The sequence below is a fragment of the Dreissena polymorpha genome, chromosome 8, assembly GCF_020536995.1.
Source record: "Dreissena polymorpha isolate Duluth1 chromosome 8, UMN_Dpol_1.0, whole genome shotgun sequence".
Classification (NCBI taxonomy): domain Eukaryota; kingdom Metazoa; phylum Mollusca; class Bivalvia; order Myida; family Dreissenidae; genus Dreissena; species Dreissena polymorpha.
Genome location: NC_068362.1, coordinates 24,660,836 through 24,683,288, shown reverse-complemented (window position 1 = coordinate 24,683,288; position 22,453 = coordinate 24,660,836). Strand labels below are relative to the sequence as shown.

Below are 22,453 nucleotides of genomic sequence, written 5' to 3'. Positions count from 1 at the left end.
ATTAATATAATCTGCTAAACCTGATTTATCCTAAATCATAAAGCTTAGATGGAATTACTATTATCTTTGCCCTTATCCCAGGGTGTTACACATCAAACACTTGAATGTTACGTTTAGTTTTCATTTGAACGATGAATATCAATAATAACATCGCACAAGACGAACGTGTTTGCAAAACAGGTAAATACGCCTTAATTGCTTGTAAAGGTCAGATATCAGTTAGAATCCCCACTAATTTTGTACCGTGGTATACATCTTCACTCCTATTCCGAATGTCGTACATGATATTTTTTTAGTTCAAAAATGACTACTGTATACTATTTAATATTTCTTGTTTTCTTTTTCAAAAATTTATGAAAGCCTGAGAAAAAGTATTTGATGCATAGGGGAAAATTTTCGTTTATTTAAAGGAAAATAAACATGATAGTCGACCGATATTCGAACCGGAGTATATTCAAAGGAAAGAAATAATGCAAACCTTTTAACTACAAATGCTGATTAGACATTGCATTTGTAGGACTTCAATTCTACTGTGTTACACAATATCCGGCCTGTTCAAAGCGTAAGGATTATAGGACCAATACTTTCAAAACAATGCGTCCAACTTGCTTGAACATTTGTACCAAAATGGTTAGATTCACCCTTATATTAAAATTGTATTAAAAATCCAGGGTTCACAAACATTGTTATGTCTATATTGTACTTTCACATCTATGCATGCGAAAGTGATTCGTCATAGTTCAGCATAATTCGCCGGTAAGGATGTAAAGATTAGCATGGGGCCTAGCAGGTTCGATTACCGGCCGATGCCTTTTTTGGAAGTTGTAATACTGTATCGTATGTTGCAATGTGCTTAACAAGACTGATTAAAAAATCAAGTATACCAAAATATACCAAAATATACCTGACATGTTTCAGTGGGAATTATTGATATTAAAGAGCAAGTAGTTTATTATTTATTCTCTCCATACGTTTATTGAATATATATGGGAAAAAGACATTTTGAAAAACACAGTATATGTACAGTTTTTGGTCAACGTGAACATAATTATATACATGGATGTCGAAGTAACTTATGATGCTTGCAAACGAACCGAGTCTGTTGTATCTTTATCAATTTAAATAGCGGTTTTATTGTAAAATTATTTTTTTTTGGATTAAACTCAATCAATACTAAACCGGTCATCGTATTGCCATTTCCTTTGGACGTGGCCTGTGAGGATAATTAGAAAAAGTCAAAAGCACAATTCGGGTTATTACGTACGTTAAAAAGCACCGTTACCACGTTCTGAATTGTTCATATTTCAATGAAAATTATATGAAATTGATGACAATTCGCATTTTTTTATAATAGCTCTCTGGATCATTATATTTTACCGAGTATTTGAACATGTCAAATGTATGTCTTATAGCGAATTGTAAATGTTATTGTTAAACAAACACATTATGTATTGTTAATACAGTGCCTTCTTTATAACGTTTTTTTAATTGTCTCATTGCATGATTATGTTTAAACAATGTGTATACAATGTCCATAGGTAGTTGTTAAAACATATGTTACTGTACTATTCAACTAGCAATTTGCTTATTTATATTTATAAAGATATGTCTTCCGGGTGTAAGTTGTGGTTACAAATCATCACCCATTACTGAGACCTACATTTAAACAGATGGATGCCTCATTGTTATACTTTTGTAAAATTCAGATGCATTTAGAGTGCAGGGGAATATTAAAATAACGAAGAAGAGTAGTTAGAACCTATCACTCCTATTCTAGCCATCTATAATTTTGCATCTGTGATTGCCTAACGTAATGTGTTAATTGCGTCTTTATCCTAAGTATATATAATTATCGAACTATATTCTTTTAATAACCTCGAACTGTTCTTGATTCTTTATACCTTGCAGGATTGAATGCAATCCATTTAAAGGGGCCTTTTCACAGATTTTGGCATTTTTTAACTTATTCATTAAATGCTTTATATTGATAAATGTAAGCATTAGATCGTAAAAGCTCCAGTACAAAATCAAGAATAAAATTAAAAAAAGGAAAAGAACATTGCCCGGAGCAGGTTTCGAACCAGTAACCCCTGGAGTCCTGCCAGAGTCCTGAAGTAAAAACGCTCTAGCCTACTGAGCTATTCCGCCGAGTACACATACGTGACGCATTTTATACCTTATATAAGCAATATTCGTAGTAATACACAATTTAACGACAAAAACAGAACTCTCCAAATTATTCAATCGTTTCGCGTTGCAACGCTTTATAATTTTTAGGTTTTATAATCGTCAAAAGATGCATATAATGGCTATATTAGAGCATGGTAAATGTTCAGTATTACTGTTTCCTCACAAATATCATAACTAAAACGAAAATTTGCGAATCTGAAACAACTTTTTTCAATTTTGTCAATTTACCAAAGCGTGAAAAGATCCCTTTAAAGTGAGGTCACGATTCTACTGCTGGAACGAAGGCTTGTTTAAAACCTACGATTACACGTTTTAAGGTCAATGTTGAAAACAACTTTAAAGTATTTTGGTCAAAAAGAATATCACGATAGGGAAAAACAACACCTAAATGATAAACAATATACAAGTGTATATAATGCAATATGGTAGTAATTACAAAATAACATAGTTTTTAATTACAAAATATCTGACGGTTACAATCTGCCTAATAAAAAGGGCACACAAATACTGTATAGATGTCGATAGTTGATTGCGAAACTGTAGCATCTTTTTTATGAAAAATGCAGTTCACATCGTTTCAAAATGAACTGCTGCTTCCATTCGGATTGTTTTTTTTCTATGTTACCTTTTTTGTTTGCGGGTTTTAATGAATTGCTAAAAGCAAATTTACGAATTGTTAGTTTTTATCTGAGTCGTCGTTATTCAGCACTATGATTATTTTAAAGAGATATATCCATGCATTACAAAAACACTTTCTGTAGCAAACTGAAAAGTTAATTATTTAATTTGGCATTAAGTGCATGGAGGATTTTTTGCGTTTTATGTCAAATGTATTGGAACTCGGAAAATAAGCATGTGTCCGGAACACGTCTTCTTGTTTAAATAAATATTATACAAATAAGTTACATATATATATGTTCGTAAATATATATATTGTTTTAATTAACTACAAAACTGTATCGGATTTAAAGATGATATGTGTACAAAATTAAAATACAAAAGTAATTGACATTTGAGGAAGATTAAAGCTATCTTTAATAATTGTATAGCGCGGAAGATCGTTTTCAAGTGTTTTGTGGCGAAGCATCTTTATGCAGTAGTGATAGGATTCTAACACTAAAATTGAGAATATTTTTAATTTTAAACAAAGTAACACTGAAGAATTTGTCTTAGGAAATGTTATCATAACCCATTTAAATCCGATGGATTCTAGTAAGTCATGCACCACTTCGATATCCGATACAATTTTTGATAAACAACACAATTTATCATAATAATACTTATCAAACTTCCGCTTGCTTAAATTAAAAACGACTAAATCATTCAAACCTCGCAAACTAGGAACATGTGTGATATATATCATGGATTAACTATATTAATTCCAAAGAGGATGGCGCTGAAAACAATCATTCAAGGAACTTTTTTCTTGCTAGTGGTTCGTATTCTTTTTACAGTTTTGGATTCGTTTTCTCCAATTAAGACAGACTCTGGAACGTTTGTAAAAATAAAAGAACGTATTCAAACATTCAAACGCCCAATTGTTTTATTTATTAACAACGCACATAAATATCCAAAAACAAAAATACTCTGGATCTTTTAAATGGCTGAAAACTTATTAAGAAGTATTTATTTATACAAGAGTGCAAGATTTTATTTGCTCTCATTTTTTCTTCTAATAACGAGAAGGTTAACAATGGTGATATTTCGTGAAAATAAAATTCTTAGCTTCAATTAGTTTATAAGTAACGAGAAATTAACGTACGTTTAAAACGAACATTATTTGAAGAACCATTAATTTACTATACGCTATTTTTTAAAACGTATTCTTTTCCTCAAATTAAGTGTGGCTATGTGTGCGAGGCAGACCTTGACAAGTGTTCGGGAAAAGCATGTAGGGACACAAACATGTGTCAAGAAGCCCACGGCGTATGCACGTGTCAAATGGTATGTATCCATGTATATTTTTGTGAACATAAACGTAGCTGGAGGTTCGGTGCTAGCGAATTAACAAACAATAGTGCATTCGATAGAAAATCACATGAAACTATATACATTTTCTTTATACGTCCAATTCTTGAATACGACAGAATACTTTTCCACAATCGTTTAAGAGCCGAAGAGCATGACATTGAATCAAATCAACAAGAAACAGCGGAACTTGCTACCACGGAAATAATAAAATATGTCATATGAAAAGTTAACATATGTTTTTGGTTGGGAATCTCACACAACTTGGCGCAACCAACCCCATCTTAGTTTGTTTCCACAAAATAAAAACGTGGTCGACGTGGTGAAGTTGATATGATGTCCGCCTAGCGACCAGGAGTTCATGGGTTCGATCCCCACTGTGGGAGCGTTCTGAAGATCTCCTCAATAGACACCAAGCACTGGTTATAGTCCCAGGAAACGGACTCGAGAGCGTTTCAAATTAGCAGAAGGCTTTCGATGCAATCGAGCTAAAATAAATAGGTTTAAACAAACTAAAATAATAACCTGAAATTGCCCCGGATTACCTTGCTTACGTTATTCCACTAACAGTAAGAGGGACATTTCCTTACTTATAACGGAATTGAATCGACATTAAACAAAGTCTTTTTCAAACGACCAATACAAAAACACATTTCTACCATCACTTGTTGTCAGCGACAACTTGCTGCCCGACTGTATACAAAACGCCTCTTCTATTGCTCGCTTACGAAATAGCTCAGCGCTTTTATGCTAGAATCTATAGCACACTACTTCTATTATGTAACGCTAAAACTAGTCTAAGTCTAATAAACCCGACGCTGAACCAATTAAAGTGCACATTTATGTCGATCTTCTTTAAAAAAAATGTAATTGTCACAGCTAACTGCCTATGAAAGGTTTACCTTACCTTTCAGCCCAAGTCCCGTGTCAACTTTGTAGTTATATTCTATGTTATTAGGTCATAAATATATGTTTAAACCATTATTTATAACTTGTGTTTTTGCTAAAGTGTAATGAAGTACTAAACCTTACCGTACAAACTTTATGTAAAAGCTTTATCATAATTCGCCTGAAGATGCAGATTAAGATTCACAAAAAGTTAATTAATTAGAAAATACTTTCATTATATTTGAGTTTTTATAACTTTATTCTACAATTTTATACAGGGTTATTCACTAAATGCTACTACTGGGTTATGTGACGACTTGGACGAATGCGCCAATCATTTTCATGACCCGTGCGGACACAGAGGGCGCTGTAACAACAATGTTGGAAGTTATGTGTAAGTCATTTATGACTTCATAAATAATTCTGGATTTTACTGCGCAGCGAAAAACAGTGTTATGGAAAAGACAAGGTTTATCAGTTTATTAAGAAAGTAACTTTTATTGACGAAGATAACTGCTTTCAGAGTATTCACTATCATTATAAATAAAAACTCCGTGAATAAATAAGTAATTATTAAGCTATAAAAAGCTCAATTATGACACTTTTTTGCAATATAAAAGTGTTGACCTATTGTATTGCATTTTCATGGCGTTATTACACAAAAACGCGATGTTTTCTCTCGCGTTAATTGTGCTATATATTCAAAATAAAATTGTATCGTGATATTTAAAGACATAAATGTTTTATTTACATTACATTCTGTCCATTTCGAAATGAAACCCAATAATTGTTCATGTCTAATTGAACTGAAACGTAAGCAAAGCGAAACTGCTATTGCACCAGCAAGATATTAAAATCTATAAACAGTATACGGTCGTTTTTTAATGAATCACCAACTGCGAAATACTTGGCACCTAATACGATACCACAAAACGCGCATAAATTACATAAATACACATACATATAAGCTTTTATGGTAAATGAATGGAAGTTTACTTACATTCTTTCTAATTTCATTTATTTAGCTGTAAATGCCTTGCCGGATGGACACAGACAGAACATTGCTCCCCCAACATATCTGAAAACTTTGTTTGCATGCCTGGCTATTCGGGAGACAACTGTAAAGACACAGTCTGTGGAGACCATGGCTATGCTTAAGCACTCAATGTGAACGAGTTCATGTACGTTTTAACTATAATCCATATCTGAGGTCAGTATTTAGTATTTAAAAGCCAGCAACGTTCGGGTAAAAAATGCGTTTAATCGCGATAATTATATATAAAAATGCCCATTTCATAATTGTGTTGTTTGTATATAAGCTCTGATCATAACAATTTCAGATGTATATGCAGTCATGGTTGGCAAAACAATCTCGGCGATCAACATAGTGTTTGTAACACAGATGTAGACGAATGCACGATTCCGGGTGTTTGTAATCACATAGGGTGCTGTACAAATACACCAGGTATGACGACTGAGCGCCGTTACTGTGAATCCTTGGTTTTACTCAATATTTTCGTAATTCCAGACATATATTGCTCAAGATGACGTCTTGTTTAGAGATAACTGTATCACTCTTTTTTCGGTTATTTATAAACGAGTTTGCACCAATCGATTGGATTTTACAGACAATTCATCGTTATTCCGGCTGAAACATAACTAGATAATTGGCAATTTTGGCCGGGTATGACAAATATACTTATACATTAAATATGTATTAGTATTATATATTTACGGAATCGTCTGGACTAACCCTTGCCAAGAATGAATAAATGTAGATTCTTGTGTTGAAGTTTGGGCAAATGCCATAAGTAACACTGATGTTTAATTGTTCAATTTTATCTTACGAAATAATTAAAGAAATGTTCGTTGATTTTGAGCGTTATAGAGGCTTTAATAAGCGATTATAATATCTGAACATGTATAACTTCATTAAATACCATTTGGGAATTAAATGTTGCATGCTGTGCGAAACAAATTATGCGATACAAACAAGTGATTCAATTTGGTATGCGTCCAACTGTGTTAAACCACTCATAAATGTGGATTGATATGGGCATTTAGAAATATAACTAAAGTTTTTATATTTTTAAGGGATATTTTCACGTTTTTAAAAATTGACAAAATTGAAAAAAGTTGTTTCAGATTCGCAAATTTTCGTTTTAGTAATGATATTTGTGAGGGAACAGTAATACTGAACATTTACCATGGTCTAATATAGCCATTATATGCATCTTTTGACGATTTAAAAACCTGAAAATTATAAAGCGTTGCAACGCGAAACGATTGAATAATGTGTAGAGTTCTTTTGTTGTCGTTTAATTTTGTGAAACTACGAAGATTGCTTATATAGGGTATAAAATACGTCTCTGATAATACTTGGCAGGATGGCCGAGCGGTCTAATTGGTTTTTTTCTCCAGTACTCCGGGGGTCACGGGTTCGAGCCCTGCTGCGGTCTACGTTTTTTTCCTTTTTTAAATTTAATTCTTGATTTTTCTCTGGAGCTTTTTAGATCCAATGTTTACATTTATCAATATAAAGCATTTAATGACAAACTTCAAAACATGCCAAAATCTGTGAAAAGGCCCCTTTTAGGTACGTTCTCAAATAGTTAGTTGAAATATTTGTCAAGTTTTTATAAACGATGATCTAATTGTATACGCATAACACGTTGTATCCGGGTATATTTTTTAAGCAGACGGGTGTAAAATTAGTTGTCGCTATTAAATTGTTAAGAATGCTTTATACATGAAGTACCGCTTTACCTTTGCATAATATAACCTTTAAGACTTGATTGCGCTATTAAAACATCAGCTCTGAATCCTCTTCTTTGGTACTAAATTTCTTTTTTTTTAAATGATTGTATCATTATAAGATTGTTTCTTGATACATAACTTCTTGAAAAGAGGGATGCGCTATATTATGTTAATTCATGCCATTATTATGGTGGAAATATGCGCTTTCTTAATACTTAGAGATACGTGGTATATTTATACAGGTAGTTTTACGTGCGACTGCTATCCACCTTGGACCGGAAGTGACTGTTCGGCATATAATTGTACGAACGAAAAATGTCATAATGGAGGAACGTGCGAAGAAAGTGTTTGCTCATGTGTATACCCTTGGACGGGAAAAAACTGCGCTGAACAAATCAACGACGTCCATACTGACGTGACAAAACATCGAAACACAAACTTGTTAGGTAATTTAGAAAACATCCGTATTAAACAAGTTTTTGTTGTTTAAATTTGTGTGGAGATTTAAAAAAAAAACTATATCATGTATTGGTATTTTAGTTGTATTGCTGGCTACGTGTTTGTTGCTTTGTAGTGTGTGTTGTTTTCACACAAAACCTAAGATAAAACATTTCTCAACAAAAAACTTGTAAGCTGATTTGAATAATGTTTTTCGTGTAAAAAGAATATGTATTCTACTTTAATTCCAAGTTTACATCCGTATTGTGTATTAAGAGATAACTTTTTAGATACTAAACACACTTTGAAACATTTATAGTAACTATCAGGTATATAATTCTGCGTTAACCTTCATCCTGCCTCGTACATCAAGGATTGTATGATAGCTGAACAACCTTCCCGGGCAAATTTTCACATTTTAAGCATGAAGAGGCATACGTTGTGTTATTAAGAAGTATATGTTAATGGATTGTTATATCCAACATAATTTGTCTTAGTGCTGCTGTTCTTTTCTTTCTTTTGTAGATTCCCTACACCTTTCAGACAGGATATTTCTGTACATCACGTTTGGAGTAGTTGGCCTACTGCTGCTGGTTGTAGTTGTGCTCTCGCGATCTTTGTGTCAAAAGAGAAGGTTGGTGCACCATTTGAAAATGATTACGAAGGGAAAGTTTTAACAGTGTGTCTATCAACATCATGTCAAACATCTTAAATCCAATTCCATCGTTAATCCGTGGGATTTTGTTTTCGCTTCACGAGTGTTTATGTTGTCAATTTTTAATAAACAAAGAGCAGATTTTACTTTAAATTCCTTATTCGGACGTTAAACATTTCCTTTTCAGAATTATGGTTGTTGTTTTTTTTATAAATGAAACTAAACCGTTTTCAATTTTAGGAACCAGCGTTCCATCTTATATGCCTTATATTTTTCAGTCTCTCGAAAAAGATATCAGCTTCGTCGCAACAACATACAGAGTTTGCAACGTCGATGAAATGAACAAGACGTGAGCCCACTCTATTGAATAAGATATCTGTGTTAAATATGTGCATATTTTCATTGTAAAGACTTAACTCAAACGAACATATAAATGTTAGTCTTAGCAAAATGATGACCTGTTTTAATACAATACGTATTCTTTCATGTAAAAGACAGATATTAGTCTATAACGATGTTGTAAAAAGAATACTGTTAAGAACATAACATACATCAAAATGCCAAAAAGATTATTCGAGATGTGTTTCAAGTGGAATACATGCCAAAAAAATCGCCTAATTGAGAACTTTACTTCATAATAGTCACCTGATCGATAGTGCGCATTACAAAAGCGTGCACTATTGTAATATTGTAATATTTATATATTCTAAATAGTTTTTTCATTATACCAAAAAGCGATTGCGGTATATTATGTTTATGTTAACAAATAAATATTCAATGACCATCAAGCACTAACATAACATTCACGATCTTTGACCTGTAATACTAATATCTTTCTTCCTCTGTATTCAACTAACAATCACAGCAATCTTTACCTGAAGAATTACAATTTGCTTTATCTAATTGTAGGCTAGAAGCTTATTTGTAGCTTAATTGCCGAAATAAATGTTGTTGTTGTTGTTGTAAATTTACTTAATGTAAATTTAAATAAAAAGATTTAAAATGAAGTACCGACTTTTGCGCCCGCTTAAAGTGTCATCGGGAAAACGATACAAATTAAGGGGTGATGGGTTAATTAAGTTACCAATTTATCAATGCTGAAAAGATAATCGTATCTATTAAAATATAAATGGCGTCTGAAGAGGGCAGAAACGACTTAACCACTCCTCTAAACTTTGTTACGGTTCAAAGTTAATGTACAGTCATTTGTAAGCATATGTTTCAATAGTACGTAAAACAATCCACACGATAGAACATATAGTGAATAACAGTTGTCTGATCAGTTCGAATAAGCTCGAGAATTTTGACGTGGTCAGTAAATTATAGTAATTTCTAGTTGAGATATTAAGACGACTAACATTTAATACAATTGTAACAAATATAGACTCTTTCATACATGATTAATTTAGAAAACATAAAAAAAATGAATTTCTCGAACATATTAGTGAGTTGTTGAAGATTGATTCGCATTACAATATTTATGAATTGCATAAAGTCTCAATTTTTTATTTCCGCTATGACTTATTACTATCTACGACCGATAAACATATACATTTTACTTTCCAGTATTTCATTCAAAAATGTGAACATTCGAAAGCAATTATTAAGCTGTTTTAATTGATGTGAAATTTCAATGCTTGATGTGGTATGGTACCATATATTGAACGAGATACAAACTGCTCGTTTTAATGTGTTTTTGTTTGTCATCTATTCATACAACACACGAACACTAACTTGGTAAATGAACATGTGTTGAAATTATTGTCCCACAAAAATAAAAGATCAAGAGGTATCTGTCAAATCTATGTTACCGGGCCACATCTAGCGTTTACATTTTGGGTATTGCTATAAGAAACATTGATAGTTTTATGTGTTAACTTTTTTTTCGAAATAGTGTACGAAATATTCGTTTGATTTTCAGGGTTAATGGGCTTTTACAAGGCTCGATACACAATTCGCACATAGTATTACACATCAAACGCTAATACACTGAACCAGCATAAAAAAAACGCAAAAAACACAGAGGGATTATGTCGTGTTATAGAAGCGCCGAAACTCGCATATCGTCCAATTTTCAAAGCCAAACATATTTATGTAAGAATTACAGACCAAATTATGTTTCAGGGAATAAATGTTGTCCATATGTTGTGAAGGCCAGATAACCTACATTGGGTATAAGTATGAATGCTGTTTATATTACTACACAACTGAATTTTGTTTTCCAAACACAAGTTAAAAGTCGACTAGCGATTATTTTTAATTTGCATTGAAACCATGACAAAATCAACATGACCCTTGAACAATTAGTCACGGATGTTAGGTTAAACATTGTAATTTAATAAACGTATTAGTAAATGCCATGCGATATATTAGTGATCATTTATTTTCGAATGCCCCTCGATACCAACACATAAATTTAACACGCAATATATACATTACTCATGTTGTATGCGCAATTGCTTTTTCATTGCAATAACACTTAAATCACATTGGTTTAAATCGTCATCAATGTTTCGGTTTTATGGTATTCATCGTTAAATGGATCTTAAATTCACCTTAACATTCGTGTGTTCGTCGATTTGAACGAAAGTGTATATGCAACATGAACAAGTCGATACACAACGAATTAATGTACTAACACTAAACAAGTAACAATTCCAAAACGTGGAGTATTGTAGCAATTTCAATACTTTCAATATTAACCCCGTAGTCAAGTGTCGTGCGGTGTCCGTCGTCAACAGTTTTCTTCAGTCGACAACTTTTAAACTGCTCGAAATAATTTAAGGTAGCATCAGAGGAATGATCCATATGTGACCCTCTTGCAAAAGTGTTAAACTTGTTGAAATATGCTACATATGCAGGGAACGAGAGCTTAACTTGAATTTAACAGGGCGAAGCTTAAAAATCCCCCCTGAAACCTCAATGCCCAGAGGTTGAAAACTTTCTGGATCACGTAGTATCAAGGGCATCTACTACGTTTATGGACATAATGCCCCGTTGTTACAATTCGGCATGAAATGTGGATGGGTTGAACGCACATCTTTGATATTTGATATCTGACATCAGAAGGTTGTCATCTATAACGTTAATTTGATCATGTTGTCAAAACAGGTAACGCATGTTTTATGTTTACTTATTTTACAATATAACTTCAATCCATAAAACCAAATGGCAAGCAGCTTTGTTTTCGAGTCCGCTTGCGGAAAGACCGATGTATCACTAACGATGGTCAATTGCATACATGAGTGTACGTGCGTATGTTTGTCAGAGCTTGTAAGAACTGTTACTTAATAATTCACCGTGTTATTTTAAAATAACTAACGAAAATTGAAAGTGAACGAAACCGGCCACGCCGATTGGGCAACGGATGTAGATAGCAAAATAATAAAAAAATAGCTAAAATTACCTGATAATGCGTATTATATTTCGCATGTAATATCACACAGTGGACCTCAACTAAGTTTTTTAATCATGCGCATAGAATCTACACTGGTCAAACCATGTTGGTAACTTAAAGTATACTGCACCAACTTTAAAATTCGTATTCTCTGACTTCCAATGTTCCAGAACAAAACAGAACATAGAACAGAACATAACCTTATTTAACTCAAGTTACAATTGCAACACATGAATATACATTGATTAGTAGTGCTGTACCAACTTTGTTTAATCAATTCCCCAAGGGTCAATAAATGTCCTGAACTATGGATGAGACGTTTTCCGTCAATGTTATAAGTTACCACTTTAAAAATCCTCTATAAACTCGCAGGACTCAGATTTTAAGTAACTGTTGTTAAACATCGTATGTTTGTCTCGTGAATTGTTGGTACAATCATATGCCTGTGCGTCGAAATTAGTCTCTCACTGAGGGTAAGTGGTAACTTGTTTCAAGTTGTTTGCCATACTTTACATAGTTAACACTTTAAACAAAGCTAAGGTCTCTCCAGCGTCACAGTTTGAATTCAAGAAAACGATTCAGGGCCATATTGTCATGTGCAAGTCCGTTGTTGAATATATGAAGGTAATACTTCGGGTTTAACGATAGTCAGTATTGAACTAGCTCAGGATAAAGTTTCAAGACTCATGATAACATCGCATGCGTATTATCATGGTGATTTATCAACTTTGCCGCACTGACATTTTAACACTGAATTTTAATAGGCCGTAGTTGGACGTAATGAATATGCAGGGGTTTATACAAGCAGTCTTGTTTCTTTTGACGGTACAATGCTCAGTGTAAATAATAAACGTTACCACTTAATTGTACATAACTACTTATTTAGGCTTGTATTTATTCAAACTATTTTGTGTAATATTTTTACATAAGCGGTGAATTGTTTGTTTATAAAATATTTACAAATTCACGTAATCCACAATTTTGTTTTATTTCAGGTAATGAATGTGTGTAATGCAAACTCGTGTTTCGGGAAAGCATGTTTAACAAATAATATGTGTGTGGATTTTCATGATCAATGTATATGCAACGTGGTATGTTTATTGTTTATTTTAGCTATTGACCTAGTTACAAAAAAACACAATATACTGAGTGTATTCTTTAAAATTCAAATTACGATATTTATGCTATATGTAAAGCTAATTTATTTTGTACAAATAAAATAAAAATCAATAATTTATTAAAATGATGGGGTGATTACAATATATCCTTTTACGCAGATGTGAAAATCAATTGATTTGAATGAGGACAGGTAAGTGTCCTATGCATATGAATGTTTATGTTCGAAAAGTGCTTATGGTTTGTTTAAGCCTCGCTTAATAAACCGTAATACATAAATACGAGCTAAACACTAAACTTTGTATACACAAACCTAGGTTTCTGTATATATGCTTTATTAATTACGACTCTGGCAGGGTTATAAAATGAATTCAACCACTGGGGATTGCGACGATGTGGACGAATGCGCCAACCATTACCACGATCCTTGCGGACACAGAGGAAGCTGTACCAATTCTCTCGGCAGTTTCTTGTACGTATACACATGATTGTTCTGTTACTGCATTGCGCGTGTTTGTTTTGTTTTGCCTCAAACCATTTTTAATGCACTCAGAACTAGTGTAATCGCGTCAAGGTAACCTTTACTGAAAATAGTTTTCCCTCAATAACTAAGTAACAAAGTATGGTAAATTAATTGAAGTTTATTAACATTTACAACGTGCTTGCATGTTTTCATGAACTGTTTTATCTTTTTAATATACTTCTTATCATAGAAACATTTAAAAACCCTATTTATTATTTCTGACAGGCTTAGTATATTATTAGTATTTAGATTGCACGCATTGTGTCTTCAGTTGCAACTGTCTCTATGGTTGGACAAATGATACGCACTGCTTAACGAAAGTGCAAGACTGTCCTCTATGTATGCCAGGGTATGAAGGATCGAGATGTGATTACACAGTCTGCGAACACGGGTTTGCTGAACCAATAGGCATGAATAATTTTTCGTATGTATAATATTCTCAACGCACATTTATCAAACGGTTAACATATAATCTATAAAAAAAACATGAACATTTATTGGGTACATAATCGGGCAAAAACTGTGTTTGTTAGTGTTTATTCTTTTAGCAGTATTTCTTTGTAATAAACGATACAATCATAATTTGCAATCCAAAGCGCTACAGTTGCTAGAGTGTGCAAGGCAGTTCTTATGATGCTTGTTAGATCACTATCGGAAATGTTGTTACTTATTAGTGTTAAGCGGCAAACGAACAACTATCTTGCGATCGCGTTTTATAAACACATTTAAGATACTTTTTAATTACAACTATAACATTTATAACAATTAAAGAACAATTACAACTATATGAATATATTACACTTTTATTTACAACTATATGAATATATTACACTTTTATGCCTCAGTCACAAATAATCCGGTCGCCGGCCGATGTGTCCGATCTCCAGGCATCGGGAAGACTGGACACGTCGGAGCCGTCCGCCGTCCGATGAGTGACATGGTTTTAAACCTCAGTCACAAATAGACACCGATCACCGTCCGATCAGCGGCCGACGTTTTTTTCCTTTCATCGGTCTGGCGCCGGTCGATGATCGCACGGACATCGGGTCATTTTTTAGCATCGGACGGCGTCCGGATTAATTTTTAATCTCACAGTTTGTTTTACCCGACATCGGGCCCGGGAAGGAATCGAGTTGAGATCGACAAAAGATCGGACGATCGACGAACGGTTATCGCTTGGCGTTCGCCCGACATCGGATTCATTGTACGTGAATCATAACGAGCGCCGTCCGGCGTCCGTCGGGCATCGTGCGGAGGTCCTCCGGCAATCAGACGGTCGCCGGCCGATGTATATGCCCCTGCGAATTACCTTTACTTTTTCCCATACACGTTCAATGAATCCGATGTCGGGCGATCGCCGGGCGATACCCGTGCGTTGATCGTCCGATCTTGTTTCGATCTCAACTCGATTCCTTCCCATGCCCGACGTCGGGTAAAATTTTAAGTGAGACTTAAAATTGATCCGGACGCCGCCCGATGCTACAAATTTACCCGGTTTCCGTGCGATCATCGGCCGGTCGCCAGCCCGACGAGTGGAAAAATACGTCGGCCGCTGATCGGACGGTGATCGGTGTCTATTTGTGACTGAGGTATTAATCCAATGCCAATAGTGTACTAGATCGGCCTACGTTTAAGACGTTGTTCCTTCCGTTCCTTTATTTCAGATTGTGCAAGTCTAGTATCAATAAACATCCATAGGTTCTTTCCCTAAAATTGCAATACGAAAAAATGTCATGCTAGGTCTATGACGATGCCTGTCATATAAATGCAGTCACCTTTGTTTAACATAATTCCGGTAATTAAATTTCATCAAAATTCCAGCACCTCAACAAACCAATCCAAACGCTCTTCTTTCAACGCAATCCCCATTAAAATGGTCACAAAATTGCAGAAACACTTAAAGTGACCTTTTCACAGAATTTGGCATTATTAAAGTTTTTCATTAAATGCTTTATATTCATTAATGTTAATATTGGATCCAAAAAGCTCCAGTAAAAAAGAAAAATAACATTAAAGAAAGAAAAGAAACTAACCTTCACTTAACTCGAACCACTGACCAATGGAGAAAAAGTCTATCGCTTAGACCACTCGGCCATACGCGCTCATACGATCATTGATGTATTTGATACTTTACATAAGCAATCCTCTTATTTTTTAGTATCACAAAATATAGCGACAACAACGGAACTCTCCAAATGATTCAATCGTTCCGCGTTGCAATGCTTTATATTTTTAAAGTTTTTAAATCGTCAAAAGATGCATATAATGAATATTTTAGAGCATTGTAAATGTTCAGTATTATTGTTTCCTCACAAATATCATTACTACAACAACAAAATTCTGAAACATATGTTTTTTAATTTTGTCAATTAATCAAAACATGAAAAGGCCTCTTCAATATATTCCCTCCCATCTTTTTGAACAAAGGTGCATCTGTGATCCTGGATGGCAGAAACGGAATGGTCCGAAGAGCCCTTGCAATATAGATGTAAACGAGTGCCTGCAATCTGAGGTTTGCGAGAAGACCCAAATGTGCATAAATACGAAAGGTAAAATGTTTGTTTGTGTTGTTGTTGTCGTTGTTGATTCATTTCCGGGCAGCATTTGTACACAGGTGTAAACACTGCAACTGATTTCACACTTTAGAAAAAATTATCATATTCTACTATTACCTTATTTGCATATGCTTTGCATTGCACTGACACGATACAAAGCTATACTTATGTTCGAAAGTGTGTATATATATATGTGCCCTGAATACAACGTAAGCGAGATATTAAAGTCTGCTGACAAAGTGAATTAATGTTAATACGATGAAAATGTGAACGAATCTTATGTTTTAAATGGTATCAGCTGACTATCTTTAGGAAGCTATATATGTGAGTCCCAACCCTCATGGACTAGAAATAACAGTGTCACCGACAACAGTTTGCACGGAAGTTGTGACAATTGCAGTCAATGTATGAGGACACATTGCAAATGCCCGGAATCCGTGACCTGCCCAACCTGCCCAACCAGTGCTGAAATCGTAACGCACTCTAATAAGGATAGTGTGGGTGGGTATTGAATTGCCTTTGGTTTGAGAAAATAACTTGACAAAACTAATACTTTTGTTTTATGTTTGAAAATGTGTATTTATATGTGCCCTGAATAAAACGTGTGTATAAAGTGAGATATGAAATTTTACTGACAACGTGTATTAATGTATACGTTGAAAATGTGAACGAATCTTATGTTTAAAATGTTATCAGCTCACTTTCTTTAGGAAACTATATATGTGAGTCCCACCCCTCGTGGACTGGAAATAACAGTGTCACCGACAATAAGGATATTTTGGGTGGGTATTGAATTGCCTTTGGTTTGGGAATTTTTTTTACAAAACTAATGCTTTATTAGCGTTTGTATAAATCTTTTTTTGTTCAATCATAAAACCTAGATGTTATACTTATCTAGCATACTTTATGACAAAATACAATTCTTTTATTTAAAATATTTATTGGTACATTTAGAAAACGTGTAAGTTATTGACGTTGTATTAGACGCTAAACAACTTTTTACCTGAAGTACAGTGTTTTATAGCAGTGTTACCGGACCGAATACTCGTGTACGTTCTGTTTGGCCTGCTGTGCCTCATGCTGTTGATTATCATTCTGCTATCGTGCCAATTGTGTCATCGTACGAGGTGAGTATGCATAGACAACGAAATTGCTTTTCTTATGTATTAACAATGTATATACATACATTAAAGGTGTTTTAAAGTTGAATAATAATGAGTTCACATGTTTTTATTATTTTTCTCACAGAGAGAGATCTAGAAAGCGTAATTTTAAGGCCCCCGAACAGTTGCGGACTAGTTTCGGGTGCGTTCAATACTTTATTTGATGTAAAATAATGTCGTATGCAAATATAAACTTACCGCTTTTATTGAATGGTCATATGAATTTATGTGTAAATTAATAACACTGTTTTTATTTGCCACGAAAACCAAACGGTTCTGTAAACGGGTCATGAATAGAAAATGATTATAAAATAAATATGAAATTAAATTATCTTAAAGTGTCGAGTACGGATTTTTGTTTTTGAAATTGTTTATATTAGAGCTGTTTTACTTATAAATGACATAATAATAGGTATCTGCAATGTCTTAATTTCAGTCTTCAAAGGCTGTAAGTAGGAAAGCTTTTTTGTTATGTGGATAAAATATATTCAAGATATTTCTTTAACAAAGTTTGTAACACAAATGTATGGGGATACGTCGATTACCTTGGAAACCATCATAGTATTGCTTTAATAAATTGTCGTTACTTAAGACACGGGTACACTAAAAATATGCTATGTATGAAAAATTCGACTTTCGCGAGTATTTATGAGGGCCGGGTAGCCCTAAAACCGGTTCAAACCCCGAGTGCTTAGAATAATCATTCCAAGGCGATGATCTCAGTGAATCGTTATTTGTAGTTGGGATTCTGTTAGATAAGAAATGTGTATAAGCAAGCATTGAGCAATAATTTTTCCCCTAATGTATTTTCTGGCGTATCTGTGTTACCTATATTCAAACATATCTTAACTATGTATTTTGGTTTTCTTTACAGTTCAAAAAACCGGATATCATCAATATAAACCAAGGATATTCGAAAGACATCTACTTCAACAATACCGTCTTGATTGTAATTAACACTTACGGGTATGATATTAATCTGACACGGCCTGATATTTAGCTGATGAAAGAAATTATTTGTAATTCATATTGCCTGTTTCATTCTTAAGACATGCTGTATAATTGATTTTTATTTTCGTTTGTAATTCATGTATTAGTGTTATTACAAAAAAATGGTTGTAGTTGTTTTTGTTTATTTAATGTTTCCTCGAGTTGCTCCTTCATTTCGTGATTATTCTACATTTGCCATTTGTATTTGCCGTTTGTGACTATCTTAGATATGTTTATCTAAAACGTTTAATACTTGTCGAAAGCTCTTGAAAGAAATACTATGTTTATCTGATTACAGTAAGCCATATGTAAACAATATTTCATAAAGGCGCATGTGTTGTTTAAATATAAAATTGTTCAATAATTAAGCCGAAAAGCATGTGATATAAATAAGACACCTGAATCAATTAGATTATCTAAAATCCATAACGAAATGAATTTAGTGAGATTAACTTTCACTCTTTATATCTATAGAATGTACTAGGCCATATTTCGGACACAAAGTAAACTATACGATGTTCATATATGTCACGATGTATCAATGTAATAGTGATTTTAGATGACAAAGGGAATTGTGAACCATGCTGTTATTGTCAATATGTCGATTGTTGTTTTTTGTCTTAATATATTGACCGCATTCAACACATTATAAATAAATGTAAACAGACGAACATGTACGATAACGTTTGGCATATTAACTGTATTATTATATCTTGTATTTTATATCGGCGTCGCATTTGATTCAGCTCGTACCACTATATTTCTGCAAATGGTATATACTCATATTGTATATTAAACATACGGTATTTTAATATGTAAATAAAATATTCTCATTGTTTAACACTGTTTTGTTTAACAATATGCTCTTGTGATGGTGTAATGTAAGCATACGCAATTATAAAAATCTGATAATATATTTATGAACCAAATGTATAAAACTAATATTATCCTTAGCTTAGGGATCAATTAAGTGTAAACAAGTTCATTAAACGTAGTTATATGACGGATATAATGATCACAACAAACAATGAGAACAAAACCCATGCATATTTTTGTGGTCTAATGTGTTATGGGCAAGAAAGAAGCAAATGATTTATATATGATTTGGTACATACATATATACATATACATTTCAACTACACTTTATTTTAACTACACACAACAATACTCCAACTACACCCTGTATTGACCATCTATATTACTTTCCGAGGAATACATAAACTGCATCCTTCAGAGTTTGAAATCAAAATTGTTTTAAAAATCGTTGTTCAAATAAATAGGGGAATATATTACCATACACTATAAGATGACCAAGATGATCGGTATCTTGGCTTCGACAAACACATAATGTAATGCATGCTTTATTAGTACAGCACAAAGTGTATACATGCTACGCGAATAACGATATAATTTCAAGGTAAATCGATACTGCTTTTTCCGTAAATTTTATTTCATTAACTTATGTATGTAAGGGTAACCAAGTTGGTTACAAGTACCGAAATACAATGCTGAAATAACCAATTCTTGTTATTTTATATTATTATTTCGCTAATCTATTTCAATTTATTAAACGTATACCTACAATATAACATGATTGATTGCACTACTGAAAGTCTTACATGAAGCCAACCAACCTTGAATATTGATAGAATTTTGCTACTCTGATTGTAAGCATTATAATTTCTATTTATATCAAGTGTCCTATGTAAAAGGCCAAATAAAATTACTTCATTTAAACAATACCGAAAAATTTGTGTTATAAGAACAATAAGGAAAAAACGTTCAAACATATGCTTAGTACCAGAGTTAATTTTAAAATGTCTATAAATGTATGTTTGCATAATTTCATGAGTTGTTATCCAAAGAGAATGCACATGTTATTGGTCTATATTTGAACAAAATGCATCTTTAAAATGATATACGGTGTTTACGTTTATGTATGAATGAAATCGGTTCAAAAGTCATATCAACGAAATAAAATAAATTTTACCAATTACTGTCGCGAATTTTGTATGCTCACTTTAGATGCATCACACACGCTTTAATTGTTATCAAACAAAAAGCAGGAAATCAAGTTTTGTTAATAACGTTGGTTTGAACTAAATTATCCCGCCCTCTATGATACATCAAATTTATTTTCTATAAAAACAATTATTGTTTTAGGATATTTCTGGTTTCGGCAAAGCAAAAGTAATAACATTTAACGAACGATTTTCAGATTGTCCGCGCGCTGACTTCGATTCTCTGCGTGATAAAGGAAAGTAATGCATTTCAAGATAGTGCACGATTGCGCGAATGGAAAACGGGCTTATGTCCAATAATATATTCGATAAAATACACTAGTGCATATCATGCAGTAAAAAATCACATGTTAAGTATGAACACACTGCCTCTACATATAGAAGCTCTTGGTCGGACAATGTGCCAAATATATTGGGGCACATCAAAATGTATGGATTTCATGAAATTGATGGATTAACTTAACCTTTCTATACCACATAAAAAGTTTCACGCTGAATACTCTTTTTAAAACGCAAAACGTAATGCACAATCCCTATAATTTTCAAATAAGCCGATGCAGAATTTGAATTTATTATTGCAGGCTTACTTGCTCGAAATTAGCTTTAATTGAAACGCAGGTAAACAATTTAACTAAATACCTACGCCGACAAAAAGGGCCAGTTTACTTTTCCGAAGTCAAGGCGAAAAGCTTAATCTCTTCTGGCGCATTATTCTCCCACTACGAACACAACTGCAAAAATCCAGATCAAATATGATCATAGTGGAATCAGTCAGCGAAGCCTAATGAGCCCCGCCTACTGCCCATCCCAACAAAAAAGAAGCTGGCAGTAATGTGTTTGCTTATATTCCTGTTAGTTGCTCTCTGAAAGCGGTAGTAAATAAACGTTAAAACAAACCAATCCCTCTTTAGTCACAAAATATAACGACAACAACAGAACTCTCCAATTTATTCAATCGTTTCACGTTGCAACGCTTTATAATTTTCAGGTTTTCAAACGATGCATATAATTGATATTTTAGAGCATAGTAAATGTTCAGTATTACTGTTTCCTCACAAATATCATAACTACAGCGAATATTTACGAATCTGAAACAAAAAATAATATTTTTGTCAATTTACCAAGTCGTGAAAGGGCCCCTATAACTGCTGTATTAAAACATACAAAGTTTCTTCATGGTGCCGATTTCAACTTTTATCAGCGATTTCGGAAAATTTCGACTCAAGTTATGGAGAAGTTTGAAGGTCAATGTGTCCTATGCATACTTGCAAAACATTATTACAAGGCAGTTTATGGTATATTTTTGTTTCACATTCACATCGTATTTGTAAGCATTGTCATTCAACAAATTACAAATACTATAGATTACTACAGGGTTCTCAAAACTTCATTGGAAAACACTAGAAGAAAACTACAAAAGTTTCATGCTAACAAAACAGGAAACCTCACGGATATATAGAGAAGAATGAGACCAAAACTTGAAGTCATAATCAGTTCGAATGTTTCCCTATGTTTCTCAGTCAAATTACGGCATAACATGTGATATCACATCACTGAGGCGTAGTAAAACGTGAGAAAGTTAAGAGCCATTTTAAACATATAGGTCACTGTCATAAAAACTGATTTGCAATTTTGAAACAAAAGCAATTAAGAATCATAAACTTTTTGATATTATAAAAGAACAAATTATTCTCAAAATACAAAAATTGGATAAAATGTCATTCACAAATCATAGCGATAACTTATCAAAATGTAACCAGACGTACAAAGTAGATGGTTGTTAATGTGTTGC

General features: G+C 33.3%; 1 protein-coding gene and 3 long non-coding RNA genes across 4 annotated transcripts; all 4 read left to right on the top strand.

The window, feature by feature from the left end:
* Positions 1-3,495: 3,495 nt before the first annotated feature.
* LOC127841169 (uncharacterized) lies at positions 3,496-5,437 on the top strand. The gene is made up of 3 exons (XR_008030745.1): positions 3,496-3,625; positions 4,033-4,134; positions 5,325-5,437. It is a non-coding gene; the product is annotated as an uncharacterized LOC127841169 (long non-coding RNA).
* A 950-nt stretch (positions 5,438-6,387) lies between these two features.
* On the top strand, positions 6,388-9,506 carry LOC127840326 (uncharacterized). Its single transcript, XR_008030527.1, has 4 exons — positions 6,388-6,511; positions 8,046-8,249; positions 8,767-8,875; positions 9,175-9,506. It is a non-coding gene; the product is annotated as an uncharacterized LOC127840326 (long non-coding RNA).
* A 3,787-nt stretch (positions 9,507-13,293) lies between these two features.
* On the top strand, positions 13,294-14,547 carry LOC127841129 (uncharacterized). The gene is made up of 3 exons (XR_008030714.1): positions 13,294-13,384; positions 13,766-13,881; positions 14,204-14,547. It is a non-coding gene; the product is annotated as an uncharacterized LOC127841129 (long non-coding RNA).
* A 1,765-nt stretch (positions 14,548-16,312) lies between these two features.
* On the top strand, positions 16,313-17,814 carry LOC127840388 (protein kinase C-binding protein NELL2-like). Its single transcript, XM_052368800.1, has 5 exons — positions 16,313-16,481; positions 16,800-16,988; positions 17,198-17,269; positions 17,512-17,614; positions 17,736-17,814. Exons 1-5 carry the CDS (start codon positions 16,313-16,315, stop codon positions 17,812-17,814), a joined length of 612 nt encoding a protein of 203 aa, XP_052224760.1.
* The last annotated feature ends 4,639 nt before the right edge of the window (positions 17,815-22,453 follow it).

Coding starts and splice junctions, on each gene's coding strand:
- LOC127840388 (XM_052368800.1), top strand. CDS start 16,313: ATGAAAAGGCCTCTTCAATATATTCCCTCCCATCTTTTTGAACAAAGG. Junction 16,482..16,799: donor AATGTGCATAAATACGAAAG/GTAAAATGTTTG, acceptor GACTATCTTTAG/GAAGCTATATATGTGAGTCC. Junction 17,615..17,735: donor CAATTGTGTCATCGTACGAG/GTGAGTATGCAT, acceptor TTTTTCTCACAG/AGAGAGATCTAGAAAGCGTA.